The sequence below is a fragment of the Fundulus heteroclitus genome, chromosome 23, assembly GCF_011125445.2.
Source record: "Fundulus heteroclitus isolate FHET01 chromosome 23, MU-UCD_Fhet_4.1, whole genome shotgun sequence".
NCBI classification, from domain to species: Eukaryota; Metazoa; Chordata; class Actinopteri; order Cyprinodontiformes; family Fundulidae; genus Fundulus; species Fundulus heteroclitus.
Window position 1 is genome coordinate 8,473,609 of NC_046383.1, and position 15,244 is coordinate 8,488,852.

The window sequence follows — 15,244 nt, forward strand, 5'->3', positions numbered from 1 at the left end:
TTACTCCAAAGGTTCTCAAGTCCCTCATTAGCTTTTGCCCCATCATCAAGCACCATTACCTCTAAATTGCACCAAAGTACTTTGGTTCAATGAAGGCTGAGTAAATGTCCTGATTTACATAACAAAAATGTTGTCTATTAAACCCAATAGTTTCTACTCTATCGGGTTTTCCGTGAGATTCTGACCTCAGCATTGTTTCAGTTAATTTCTATTCAGAAAGAGCTTATTTTACCCAGTATGCCATTCTTAACGGTGCTGTTCATCATTATCTGTATGCTCTTATGGACGCTTGTAAAGAAATTTTAGCACACAGCAGTAATGGTCCCATCTCAATGTAATTGAAGCACAGACCAGCGAAGTGATCATTAATTAGTAATTATTCCCTTTGAACTTTCATTTTAACAGATTGCAACCTAAAACTCTAAGATACTTTTTTGGAGGCAGAGGCATTTATGTGATAAACCAACCAAAAGTAGCGCATAAATGTTTGTTGTAAATTGGAAGAGAACGGATACCTGATTTTTATTTTTTAACAAGGATCAAAGGAATAATCAGGATTAAAGGAATAGTCAGAGCCCTTTACTCTCGTACCCCTAAATAAAACCTAAAGCAGCTAATTACCTTCAAAATGCCCCTAGTTAGTTAAAAGTGATCTGCCCTAGATGTTTGTTGAAGAGCATTAGTGAACAACAGCATCTTTAAGAGCAAGGAACACAAGAGACAGGTCAGGGATACAGGTATAGGCAGGTTAAAGCGGGGTTGGGTTATATAATAATATCCAAAGCTTTACTTGTATCACAAATCACTGGTCAGTCCGTCATATCCCTACCAAGACATAAGTGTCTATAAGCGTTACAGCGGAGACTCAACAAAGTAGCCAGGTGAACAAGAACGTGCAGCGTGTCACACCCACGGCCACGCCCGGGGGATTCAACCCGAATCACTCTCTCATGTACTGACTAATCCAGCCTATGGAGGCAACTGGTAAATAGAAGATAACTTATTTTACATGTTGGGCAGTTGGTAAGGGCATGTATGGGAAAGAAAATAAATAATAGTTAACACCAAAACTTGCATTATGCACCTTTAAACCTACAGTCCTGGTAAGAGGACCATGTGGCAGATACGTACACTGCAAAAAAGGAACTAGAAATAAGTAAAATCTTCTTAAAATGAGTGTATTTGCCATTGATTTGAGCAGGTAAATAAGATGTTTTACCAATGGAATAAGATTTTTGCACTCAAAATAAGAACAATTCATCTCTATCATCTTATTTCAAGTGAAGGATGTCTAATTATCTTATTTTAGAGGTCAAAATACTCACTCCATTGGCACATAATCTTATTTACCTGGCCAAATCAAGGATAAATACACTAACTTTAAGAACATTTTACTTATTTTTAGATCAGTTTTTGCAGTGTACACTGGAGACCCATGGAAACTCTGGAGATGAAGATATCCCAAGATAACCTGACAACAGCCAGCTGCATGTATCGCTCCGCCTAGCTCCACTCACATACATCTGGGACACGGCTCCTTGAAAGTGATTTCCCCAACCAAATTTTTGGTCTGGCCAATCAGGACGCAGGGCGGGTGTTTCATGGATGTGACGTAGTGGAGAAGCCACCGTGAGATTCCAACAACAATGGCGGCTCGCATCGAGGAAGCAAGCGTTAGCATTGATGCTGCTATTTCTTCCGTGTTGTCCAATCTACCTGATATTGTTTCATTAAAAGAACATCAGAGAACGGCTCTTAAGGCTTTTGTTGGTGGAAACCATGTTTTCGCCCTTCTCCCGACCGGATTTGGCAAGTTTTGTTTTCCGGGGCGCGGACGCGCAACGCGGACGCGCCCCGGAGCGGTTAGCGGTTAGCGTTAACCATATTGGGAGGCCTTTAGTCCTCGACGCGGTCGGCGCGGGATCGACTCCGACCCGCGGCGCTTTGCCGCCTGTCATTCCCCCTCCTTCTGTCAGCTCACTGTCAATAAAAGGTGTGCCACTACAGTGTTTCCCGCAGGAATTTGCGTATGCGAGGCGGACCGGCTCGCGGAGCGGGGGGGGGGGGGACGACACGTTTTCCGCGGCCGCTTCGCCAAGATAGCAGGAAACCCTGCACTACAGCCGCAAACACATTAAAAAAAAAATTAAAAAAAAGGTTTTTTTTTCCTGCGTCGGTCTCATCAGCGTCACAGGTTAGCTTCGGTGTGAGTGGTTGAAATAGCACGTCGATAAAGATGACAGACAAGTGGCTTATCCAATCATATGCAAGGAGTTTTGATAAGGCCCAGCCTTCAGTAAAGGCAATCCCTATGGCGGTGTCCCAGATGTATGTGAGTGGAGCTAGGCGGAGCGATACATGCAGCTGGCTGTTGTCAGGTTAATCCCAAGATGGGAAATGGGAAAATTTGTCAACAGGGAAAACTAAAAGCTATTGTTGAATAAAAAAGCTTAAAAAATCCATTTCGCACAAGCCATGTAGGGGACACATCAAACCTGTGGAAGAAGGCGCTCTGATCACATGAGACTAAAACTTTGTTGGGCTTCATGTGAAGGGCAGTGTGGAGGAACTCTAACACTGTACCCCAAAAACACCATCCCCACGGTGAAACATGGTGGTGGCCCCATCAAGCTGTAGGGATGGTTTTCTGCAGATACGGGGGAAGCTAGCTGAAGTTTATGGGAAGATGTATTACGTTAAGTACAAGTTAATCCAGGGAGAAAATGCGATAGGCTGGGGAGGAGGTTCTCCTTCCAGCAGTACACTGCCCTATATATACAGCCACCGCTGCAATGGAGGCATTTAGGTCAAAGCAAATCAAGGCAAATAACACTTTTTGATATTTGTAACAGATATTTTCAAACCCTTTCTTTCCACTTCACAATTACTCACTACTTTGTTATTAAAATATGTTTTATAGTTGCTTTTGCAACACACTCTAAACTATTCAATTGCAATGAACTTTTGTCAAACTCAAATAGAAACAAAAAAGTTATTTAGGGTGGATTCTAGACCTCCTCTAACTGAACTAATTTATCGTATAATTGGCCTTGTTTCTAAAATCTTTAAAAGCTGTCTGATGGTTGTATTTTGCAAAGCTTTAGCCCTTTTCAGTGGTTATTTCAGTGGCATTTATGCTGCTGCCGAAGGGTCCATGCAGAGCACCCCCTCTCTCCGCTCATTAATATTAGTTTATGCAGGTACCAGCTGCTCAGTTAAAGATGTGAGCCTTTCAGGCAGATTGAGCCCGGGTCAGTGTTTAATGACCACTTGTGCAGCAGATCAGGCCGAAGCGAGATGAGTCTGCTTCGGCCTGTAGGACTCAGAGGCAGCTCCACTCATTTCGGGGTGGTGGCTGCCGGTGGCGAGGGGGAAGAAATTGGACCGCCTCCGGTGTATTCTGGTTGTCTGTGGAGAAAAGAAAGCTAAGAGCCTCCCCTACCAATCTCTAATCCCGCCTTAGAGCATCCCGACTGCTTGCCATGTCTTCGGAGCTCTGGAGGTAATTGACTCTGCTTGGCTGTAGAGCTTGTCTCTTTCTCTCCCTGCGGATTAAAAAACCCGTGGGCCTGGTTCTTTAACCGGCTGCTGACAGTCTAAAAGCCGGCAGCTCCTCTCCTTCCGAGTCCGTCCTTTATTTCCTACTTCTGGCTGCTTAATTGAACTGGCCTGGCCAATTGGTCTGTTGATGCTGACGGGTGGGACGAAAAGCAAACCCAGACTTCAGAAATACGTCCTGTTTAATACCAAAACGTGGAGAAGTGAAAAACATTAAAATTCATATACATTGCACTGAGAATACATTCTCAGTGCAAAGGTTGTGTATTTTGATGAGTTTAGGTGACAGTAGAGGCTTCGGAAATGCTGGATCTGTGTCTTTGAGTGTGAGAACGAATGACTCAAGTACTTGGAATTGAGTGGAAAAGGCTTCCTAAGAGCAGTAATTGCCTTCATGAACTGAGATCACGTATTTCATGTGCAGCCTTTTCCCGGGGAAAGGCCACCTCTACCATCAGAGACAAGCAGCTGAGACACGTGGATTCAGGATTCTTGTCCATTAGAGACCTTGTTTCCTTTGTAGCTCAGCAGCTGAGAATTTACCACTCTCCTTAAACTATCACTCTCATCCTCTCCCGTAAACTAGATTTTATTATTCATGCTGCGCAGAATTCTCTCCGACGTCCCACATCTGCAGCGAGCCGATCGTAGCGTTAAACGTTTTCGTCTTTGTTTCTGTAAGTTCTGAGCCCGTTCGGCCGCATTACGGCGCTCGCCGTATTTCGTCTTTGAAGCCGCCCGATGATCCGCTTGCTGCCTCTCTCTCCCAGGGGACGGCGGCAAGCCTTTTTAGAAGCAGCCGCGAGGTTTATTTGCTGTGAAAGGCTCAGCATATTCTTTAACTAAGTTGGCCCTCCCCTCAGTCCTCCTGCAGCGTCAGGCCTGCCTCCTTTTGATGCCCTGCAAAGCTTCAAATCTAGGTTGAAGAGCAGCGTAGGGCTGCGTATCTCAAGCAGTGACAGGTTCTACTCTACACGGACGCGTGACGCCTGGGAGTTCTGGTGTGCTTGTTACATGAAAGCTCGACCTTGCAATTTATCTGCCTTTTAGGATAATTTGATAGACCATAACAAGCTGTGGCGAACGATTGATTGTGTCTGGTGGACGGACGGAACGAGAACGCCTGTTCTGGCGCGTCCGTCCTGTTCAGCGCAGAGGAGATGCTAACAAACGGCGCAGCAGCGTAACGCTTCTCTTTTCCACGTGCGAGTCTTTTACTCCCGTGCAGAAAGAAACCGGCACGCTCACTTCTAGCTGTGACGGATGAAGCTCCACGTCAGGAGCGCTTTTGTCTCTGTAGCAACCACGCAAGGTGACTCTGGTCCCTGATGATTTTAGCAGCATGGTCTCCGCTCCGTCCGCCACGTGAAAAGCAATCCCCACGTTCGCCGTTTCCTGTTCACTCAGCGGGAGTCCGTCCTCCCCTTTTAAATTTGTCATTTTCTTCTCTCTCTCCCTTTTCATTGTCATTTGTTTGACCTAATCCATCTAGTTTTTTTTTTTCTTCCTCTGACTGTATTTCACCTCATTTCTCATCGACCCCATACATTGTATTCCCAGCTGCCAGGCCCGTACGCTGAGGCAGAAACATAAAAATGAGTCACTTCTACACTGAATGCTATTCATCATCTGGGTTTTTTCAGCTACACGTGATCATTTTCAGTGAAATGAGAGAGTATGGGGAGGGGGGGGATAAAGTGGGGCGGTAAGATTGCATCCTTTGAACACCAAATATCAAAAAGTAACAGTTTTTTCATGTGTTTCTTGAGCTGGAGAGAAAGTGCAGGGTCTACTCTCCAAGGCAGAGCATTGATTATAGCTCTTTTTTTCTTTTTTTTGTGTGTGTGAATTACTGAAACGCTTGAAGCTGGCATCAAAAATCATTCCACCAGTAATGATGCTGTTTGTGCTGAGAGGCAATTGTCAGTGCAGGACTTCTGACGTCATATCTGACGGTCTTATAGACCAACGTTCCTCTGCAAGCAACCCGAAGAGAAAGGTGTCCCCAGCTAACATGGAATTTTGGATTACATGTTACGTTATGAATGTTGCAGATACTAAAATATTACTATTTGAGCTTCTATTCATCCAGCCACGCACTTACTCATCGAAAGTAGGGTAGAAGTGGATTAAACAGGTCCAGACTTTTCTCCCAAGCGGCACTTCTTGGGTTGTATGTCTTAAAGACCTCAATTCACTCAGAACTGGCTTTTTTTTTTTTTTTTACCACCTCTTCAATGTAATCGGCACCTTAATGTTGTGAAAAGTTTGGCGTACGCTATGATCCTGAGGACCATATCGTTTGGGGTTTCAGCTGTTGGGTCCTGGTTGGGTTTCCAATCGCCAGTTAGCCTCAAGGGTGGGGCTCAGACTGAGAGCAACACCAAATGATGGTAGACTTCCACGACTGACGGACCTGAGCCAGATTAATGGTAAAGGAGCATTCCCCTGAATCATGGCCCCGGGGTCCAGGCCCACCATCTAGGTCCTGACGGCCAAGCCCTGAGCGCTGTGATTTACCCGCTACACAAACCCACCATCTACGAGCAGAGACATCGTGGTTGGGTGCAAAGCGACTCTGGTGGCAGGCTAGGGCAGGGAACTAGACACGCTAATTTCTGACTTCACAATCTGGGTCTTGTATAAACTCTACACCTTTTTAGCTGTTTTATTCTGAAAGCTTGAACATCTGCACCTATGTTTATGGAGACTTTGGCAGAACATCTGTTTTCAGAGATGTTTCAGGTGTTGTAAGACTTTTCTATAACAGTTCAGCTGAGGAAAACTTTTTAAGCTAATTTAATGTTAACATTGTCATCAGAATGAATCTCTTGATAATGTGAGCAGTAATGTGTGAAAGTCTGGTTTAATCTCCTTATTTCTTTATTTTGCCTTTCAGTCATTTCAGATGTTCTTCCTTTTAAAGTGATCAATAGTTTTATGCATTCTAAGGGTGTGAAAGTCTGGTTTAATCTCCTTATTTCTTTATTTTGCCTTTCAGTCATTTCAGATGTTCTTCCTTTTAAAGTGATCAATAGTTTTATGCATTCTAAGGGTATTTTCAAAGTTTTCTTTATCCTTTCAGTTATTTCCAGTTCGTTTCCAGAGTCACGTTTTAACTCTGATCTATAACTCATTCAGGCATAAAAACACTTCAAAAACTCGAGAGGGTGCATCATTGCTGAGTCACCATATAAATAATTAAGCAAAGAACCAGTTTTAAATGGGTTCTTTAGGCTTTGTTTACGAAGCAGGCTATCCTAAAGGCCTGATTTATTCATAGTTCTTTAACCGGATCATGACCTCTTTCATAAACGCCTCATTACACACGAGCACAAAGACGAGCCCCTCTTTAAGGCTCCTCTTTTCATTTTTAAATTGCCAGCCGGGGCCGGATGTCGCTCGCAGGTGGGAGCTTTCCTAAATGAAACCCCAGGAGGTGTGAACTGGACTTCAACTGGGTCAGTATTAAACAACTATGAAGGCCTGGTAATGCCACTTTGCCACCATTTCTGGCATCGCGCTTACACAGGAAGTAGCAGTTGGTGAGAAATTACAGCCAAACAGCAATATTGTTGTTTAACAGAATTGAGGTTGAGGACGCGACAGGTTTATAGAGCGTCTTTTGTGTTTTCCTGGAGGGCGTTTTTGAACAGTTTAAGCCCAGATAAATCCCCAGGTTTGTCTTAAATCCTATTCCTGACGCATTTCTGTCCCTCTCTGCTCCTCAGGTGCCCTTGCCATCCTGATACCGGAGCTGGACCTGGTCATCTCATTGGTTGGCTCGTTCAGCAGCAGTTTCCTGGCTCTCATCTTCCCGCCCATCCTGGAGGTCCTAGCCTTTCACACGGAGGGCCTGTCGCCTCTGGTGGTCATGAAGAACCTGATCATCAGTGTGGTGGGGATGCTCGGCTTCTTCCTGGGAACCTACATCGCCATCGTGGAAATCATCGCCCGAAATAATGTCAAACACGAAGAGACGTTCTACACCTACATGGTGCAGTAAAACAGACTGTCAGGCCATCCAGGCCCCGTTTAAGCCCTTCTCGGGAACATTTGTATTTTTATGTTTTTATTTGCTGCTGTTTTACACGTATTTTAATGTAATTATGTCACTAATGTACGAGAGCATCACATTCAATTAATTAGAGGCATTAGTGCAGTCCAAACGTAATTGTACATACCTTCATGTTGAAGACGACTAGTACAACCAGATTTAAAGAGATTAGAAAGGTTTTAGAGGTAATTTATCTTGTGTACAGGTTGAAAATATCCGTGTAAGTTTCCTGTCAACAGATCAAACTACCTCAATTATCGCCATTAGTTTTGACTCCCAGATTCAGACCTGATGCTGACTTATAATTGATTTGTTTTTTTTCACCTTCTCCAAAGCAGCTTTGAGTTTACAGCTTTGAGTGGTTTTAATTACCATCCACCATCATGGCCGAAATGACACCTTGATAAGAGAAAAATGCACTTTGATTTATGCCTTATTGAGTAAAACTGTGCACTACTTTAGCAGTTTTTGGTGACACATTAAATGGAGTGTAAATATAAAAAAAAAAAACAGTGTTCGGATAACACACTGAGGGTTTTATACCAAACCCTTTCATATTTTTGGTAAAAACTGTGCTTTTTATCTTCACTTATCAAATCCATTCATGTGTCTCTGGTCAATTGTTTTAAAGAAAAACATACTTTGCTAAACTGTCCTGAAGCACACTTTGTGTTATTTTATCCCACATTATTGGAAACGTCGATACGAAACATTTATGAAATCAAGCGACTTGATGCTTATTAAGGTAAAAACAGGGTAAAATTTCCCCCAATACCAGAATACTATGTTGGAATACTGGTGAAAGTTAAGAAATCAACACTTTTGAACTTCTTATCGCCATCTTACTTCACATTTCGAACACCGGGGCAAAATTTAAATAGGCATTTTGGTACCATTTGTAGTTGTAGACAATCACAGTTAAAGCTTTGCGGTTTTCGGGCAGATTTTACCTCTGATTGTTCATCCTAGGTTGCGATGATTTCATGAATCCCAGGTTTTAACTATTTGAACCAGTCAGAAGATTTTCCTTTTTAAGCGACTCCCATGCCTGTACTATCATTTCTGCACGTGCAGAAATCATCTAAAAACCAGGCCGTTGCCATCTTCTTTCGTCCCAGTGTGTCTCCTACTGTATTTCTGAGCTTACACTGTGTGATTATCGAGCAGCTTTGGTCAAAATCTTTTTATTTTTTTTTATTTTTTGACACACCAAATCTGGAGTTGTGAGCTTGACATAGGGCTCGGCGGTCATTCAGTCTGACAGGCGTACCGACGGTTAAGTGCTCCTATAACCAAACTCATCCTGCTACATAAATGGGAGTGTTATATTTTTTGGGAGAGAAATCTGAGCTTGTCTGCGCTGCTTCTTCTCCTCCTCCCCCTCTTTTCAGCAATATTCATCTGTCGCTTCTGTCTCATTCAATAGCGCTGCAGTAGTTGTGTCCCACCCTTCAAAGTTTCTTCAGAAATGTTCATAAGTCTTTAGGTTAAGGTTAAGTTTTTGCACAAACACAAGTGGTGATGATGGTGCTAAGTATTTTTCATGGATTTCTCATGCTGCAAGTGTTAATCTGAGTTTTCTAAACCACCTTGAGCTTTGTAACGGCTCCTCTTTGCACCCAGGCACGTCAGCTTTACTGACTTTCCATAGCTTTGAAATATTTTGGGAGATTCGTGAGTAAGAAAGGACGTATTCCAGACAATTTTTTTATGTTAATTTCATTGAAAAGCAACCAACATTTAAATTCTTTCTGACCAGAGATGACAAAAATCTACATTCTTGTATGAACAACTCTAAAAGGTTGTTCCTAAAATCCTCACCAACTAGGATTTGATAAGAAGCGAGATAAAAAAGCACAATAACATAAAGCTGTTGAATAAAACCAGATGTTAGTCCAAATTTCATCAGTCTAAATTCATCCTAAATATACAGGAGCTCTTCTGTGTCTTAAAATATTTTTTTCCTTTTATTTTTTTTCATTGTGTTTGAATGTTTTTACTAACAGTCTTTTTTTTTGATTAGATTATTTTTTTTATTATTTTATATACCCAACCTGCACAGATTGGTTTAACTACAGAGGCTGTATGTCCGATAATAAAACATGATTTATCTGCAGTGTTGAGCAGATGAAAAGCAACATGTACTGTAAGTTGACTGTAAAGCTTCTGCACTGTCGTGCGTCTTCAGTGTTTATGTGGCAGTATCAACCAGAGACATTTTTCAGCTTTTAATAGAAAATTTCAGAAATCATTTAAAAAAAATATATATATCCACATGCCTTATGTGTATAAAGAACTAGAACTTGTGTGTGCGTGTGTGTGTGGATATATACTCATCTGTTGCACGTGTAAATCTTCCATTATGTTGAGCTTAGTAATAATAATAATTTTGACATCCTTTGTTTAGTTTAGCAGATAATATAAATGTCAGTAAAATAAAAAATCTGCATCTTCCCAATAAGTGGCAGACCAACTCGTTTTTACTTTAGCACTTTGTAATTTCCTTTTCCTTTCTCAAAATAAACTACCTTTAATGAACTGGCATCCCTGGCCTTTATGTTCGTCATCTGTCAGATTTATGCCGGGTTCGTTTCTTCAAAAGTGTGGCCCATGCTGTCCAAACCAAACACCGCTTTTCTGACATCTTTCAGTTCTACTGTAGGTCCAGATTACATGTGGTAGAAATTACAGAATGTATGCACCTCAAATTATTATTCATATTTACTGTGCATCTGATGAAAGAACAATTCTGCTCAATTTTAATTTCTGCATCTGCCTGAGACGCATTCAAATTTGGGGTTGCATTATATAACAACGGTCAGTCTAGCAACAAAATAAAATAGTGGTTTGGGGTCTAAATGGCATCTGTCATCTTTACATTTATTCCTTTTTAATTGTGGCTGGACTTTAGCTCATGATGGTTAAATTAATTTCCATGAATACATGTTCATGGGAAAAGAGAAAAAAATAACATGTAAGTCTTAGTATTAATGTACTTAGTCTTAGACTTCTGCAATCTTTGTTCATTTTACACCTTACTGTCAACATTACAAGCATGTCATGTTTCACGCGTCACGCAGAGTGTCGGGTTTGTTTTAATTAATTTACTCCTCTGCAGGTCAAAACAGGAACCGATCGGCGGAGTTATTTCCGGGCTGTTTTAAAACAGATGCGCGTGTGTGTGTGTGACAGATTAATCCTGGCAGAAAATAACACCTCTTAATCAGAGCGGTCATGTTGTAACGAGATCTAATGCAATTGAATAAATGCATGAAGACGCTCTTATTGCCCTCGTAGTCCTGTTACATCTGAGAGGTTAATGCGCTGGTTAATAGACCAGAGGGAGCCCGCAGGGAGTTTATTACCTTCTTTAATTTGTCAAATTGTTCTTTTTTCACTTTTCCCATTTATTTTCAGCTTTTCTCCACAAACATAAATTAAACTTTCTTTCGGCAAGTAAAAAAGCCAAAGAGCTTCTCAGACTGTCCTCCTCAGAGTCTTAAAATGTAAAGATAATTAAACCAAGCGTCTGGTTCGGATCTTGTCTAGCAAATAAAGACAAATGTATTTATAATTCAGATTTAAGTTTGAACGTTTTTAAGGTTGTAAAGTGTGGACTGTTGGAAGGTAACTTGAAGAGGATGAGATTGAAAACTCTGCAGCTTGTTTGTACCATCATCTGTTTTATTAAAGGCCCATAAAATACACATTTGGGCTTTGGTAAAACAGTTTTACTAACGGCAAAACCAAAATGACTCACAGGCAATCCGATTTTGAAACTGTTTATTTTCATGGCATGATCACTGAGAACTGTAATTTTGTTTTTATTGCTTCAATCAGGGATTTAATTATTAAGAATACCTTTGAGAAATTGTTTTCTTTTCTACCCGGTATTTCATTTAACTAAATTATTTGTTTGGCCCTAGTTTCTCTTGACAGTAACTTTGTAGACTAATATAATTTACTCTGATGTAACCCGAGGTTTATTTCCCGATTGCAATGGTGGCGCCAAAAGAGAAAATTAATTTAACATGTACTTCAACTTAAATTATTTTCCAATGAAACAAAGCACACTTACTGCCAACTCCGATGGTTTCACTCATTACATTTGTGCTTTTAAGCAAAAATAGTGAATAACCACATGGTAGCAACTCCATGCATTTAGGCATGCAGACGTGGTTCAGACGACTTGCGAAAGTTCAAACTGAGCATCAGAGGGACGAAGAAAGAGGACTTAAGTGACTTTTAGCATTGCATGGCTGTCAGAGAATCCAGGAGAACTTTGTTCAAAGGCAAAAGCAGCGTGAATTAACCCTCATTACAACCCAGGAAGCTGCCATGCCACCTTCAGGAGGTTAGCACAAAAATGATGGTACAGTTGAGGCCAAGATTATTCATAACACTGTCAGGTCTGAATCCAGATTATTTTCTTTTAGATTAAGAAGTTTATTTGCGGTAGGAAATTAGATAGACTTGTCCGAAAACACAATAAAACAATGCAATTTTGAAAAAAAAAAAAAAAAAATCTCTCGCCATTATGTTGATCATACCATTCTCTTAATTTCTGTGCAGTTTTTGGCATGTTTTCGCTGGTGTTTTCATTATTTAGGCTGAGAGACCTCTTTGCCATCAATAAAATATTTGGTTCTCTGCTCAGATCTCCAACAGAAGTCATGACTAATAATAACGTAATATACGTTCGGTCAGAAGAAACATCTATGCAGGCGCCTGTCTCGGGTGAGAGGCCGGGTGCACCCTGGACAGAATACCAGTCTATCGCAGAGCAACACATGACAAAGCACAATGCACACAGACACCTAAGAGCATTTTTGAGAGACTGGTTATTATAACATGCATGTTTTCAGATAGTAGGAGGAACATGCAAACCCCATGCAGAAAGGCCCCAGACTGGGATTTGAACCTGGGACTTTCTCACTGCAAGGCTACAGTGCTACCAACTGCTCCGATGTGCACCCCCAGAAGAAACATGTTGGTAAAATAAAAATAAAAATCACTCTAAATCTGCCAGGAGTCTGATTCATTTTGGGCTTGGCTGTATAAACCATTTTGATGAGCCATTATCTCTCATCTATACTCTTCCCCTGGTATAAGACAGAGATAACAAGCATGATCCTACTTTAACCTCCATATTAATGGTAAGGTCAAATAGTCAGAACACACGTATCTGTTTTACATACAGAAAATAAATTTAATAATTTAACCACCAACGCGAGCCTGCTCTTGTCTGTCTGAGGGCTTTACGGTTCATGATGTTATGCTATAATAAAATTCCAGCTTTAAAGTACTAAAAAGTTATGTGTGTATATAAGCCATGCAATAAATCAGTTACTAGCCAGGCATGAAATTAATGCATTAAATTAAGTAACAATTATAACTTTTTAATAACTTATAAGCTTAAAACTTAGAATGAACACAAAATGAAAAAACGAGAAGGACACATGGAATCAAAAGCGCATCACAAAAAGCTTGTCTGAATGGAAAGAGTCTCCTGCAGCATTTTTACAGGAATTAACACTGACAATACAATGTAAAGACAGGTGAAATATGCTCCACAGTCAAGGTTAGACCATAAGGAGCTATCTCCACAGGCTTTAAATCGACTCTGAGGAATTAGCAGCAGTCTCTGCTTAGCTGACCTGAGGTGTCGAGTTGATGTCTGAGGCTTTAGCAGGATGAAAATGTAATTAAGAGCTTGACCTTGCAAAGGACTTCCTTTTCCTGCCTCCTACTCATCTGGCTGTCCAATCTCTCTGTACTCTAACGTATCGACTGGATGTAGGAGTAGACTAAACCGGGGGTCCCCGACCACCAGCCCCTGGTGTATTAGTACGGGGCCGCTGAGCAATCAATTAATATAATTGATTATAATGTATTATAATTGATTAGAATGTCATTTTTATGGTATTGACGACCTGACCATCGAAGTGCCCATATGTTTACGCTGGTGGGAAGGAGAGGTGTTAAGAGACAGAGTTAAAGCAGGAAAGGAGGCGAGCATGGGCGCTGATTTGGAGGGGGTGTGTGTGGTCCGGCCCAACGGTATGATTTTGTTGACATAACAGTATGTTGAAATGGGAGAAAGACATTTCAAACATAATTTCGGAATCTATCATTTTTGGATGAATTCTTGACATCATGCCCTTTAATTTATTTTTTTCTTTACATATGTCTTGATTTTGGTCATGGAAGTTAAAATAACTATTGTGAGCTACAAGCCTGGACACTAAACCTGGGCTTCCTTAGATGGGACATTTTTTGTCTGTATAATCTGATCCAATCTGTATAATCTGATTGAATACTTCTTTGGAAAGTGCCATGAGGTGACATATTTCATGAATCGATGCTGTATAAATAAAATTTAATTGAATTGAATTAAACACAGCTGAGCAGGACCAGATGTAAAAATTACTTTTTCATTCCTTAGAGGATGATGTAGATTGTCATGTCTTCTACATAGTAGTTTTTATAAAACAATGACAAATCTTAAAAACAATGTTTTGCTTAGTGCATAAATGCATGAATGCTTGAACTCTTCCATTTATCAAGGGATGCTGCCGGGTCCTCCCTACCTCTGCTTCCCACTGCCTTGCCAGATGTTTGTTTTTAATATGATTACATCTTAATACACTACACTGCAGGTGTAGTGTTTTTTTTTTAAACCTAAACAGAATGTGTTTGATACTGAACATTTAAACAAAAAAAGGTAAGACTTTCTTTATTTTAAGTCAGCACTCAATTGTAAAGATATTAATTAAAGAAATGACAGTGGATGTGTGGTTCTGATGTTTTCTGCTTCTTTTATTTGTCTATTCCGCATTTTTGTTAATTCCCGTAGATTATTGTCTGACAAGCAAACCCGAGTAAATTTATACAAATGAGAGGACGCTCGGTGGATTGAGGGGGTTAAAAAAAAGGCTACATTGGGATTCATTTTCCTGTGAAAAACGTCATGTTGTGCTTAGGGTCAGCCTGAGATAGCGTACGATTAACCTGTGGGTAAGCAGTCACTAATGCAGACTGATGTATTCAGATAACAGCTCCCAGCACGGTAAATGAGCTACTTGATACGGACTCCTTGGATGCTTAAGTTGCTGCATTTTTCTGCTTATGGCTGTGACCTTTTGCTCTGGTTTATGTTTTTTTGTTTTATCTGGAAGTGGGAGTGTTCACTTCCCTCATTACGTGTCTACTCACTTTCTCTCTTTCATCCTGAAATGACCTGATTTGTCCTCGTTACCATCCCACCCAAACAAAAACTGGAACGAATCGATCAAATGAATTCAACACGCATTAACTTGCTGTAAATGCACCCATTCTTTTTAATGACAATAAGGTGAAACAGCTTTTCATAGCCATAACAGCGGCTCTTTTCAGATCTGTTTTTATGTACAATAATTGCACTCTTGCAATGAACCTGAATTACTCGCCCACCACAGATCAGAAACAATTGAACAGGACAGGTCATCTTATCGAAAACCTCATCATGATGAGGCAGCTCCCGCAGCACTCGGCTCTGACGCTGCTCATCTGCTGGGTAATTCCTCCTAAAGACGACAAACAAGGTTTTGATCAGCCATTTTTCTCTCTCCCCCCGTGTTTGTGACTTCT

The 15,244-nt window shown here is 40.9% G+C and overlaps 1 protein-coding gene across 1 annotated transcript in view; it reads left to right on the forward strand.

The window, feature by feature from the left end:
* The window catches only part of slc36a1 (solute carrier family 36 member 1), a 51,945-nt gene extending 43,833 nt beyond the window's left edge, over positions 1–8,112 (forward strand). The window contains exon 12 of the mRNA XM_012861782.3: positions 7,290–8,112. Within this exon, the coding sequence (XP_012717236.2) occupies positions 7,290–7,564 (275 nt within the window). The 3' untranslated portion in view covers positions 7,565–8,112. The remainder of the gene's footprint in view (positions 1–7,289) is intronic.
* Positions 8,113–15,244: the final 7,132 nt, after the last annotated feature.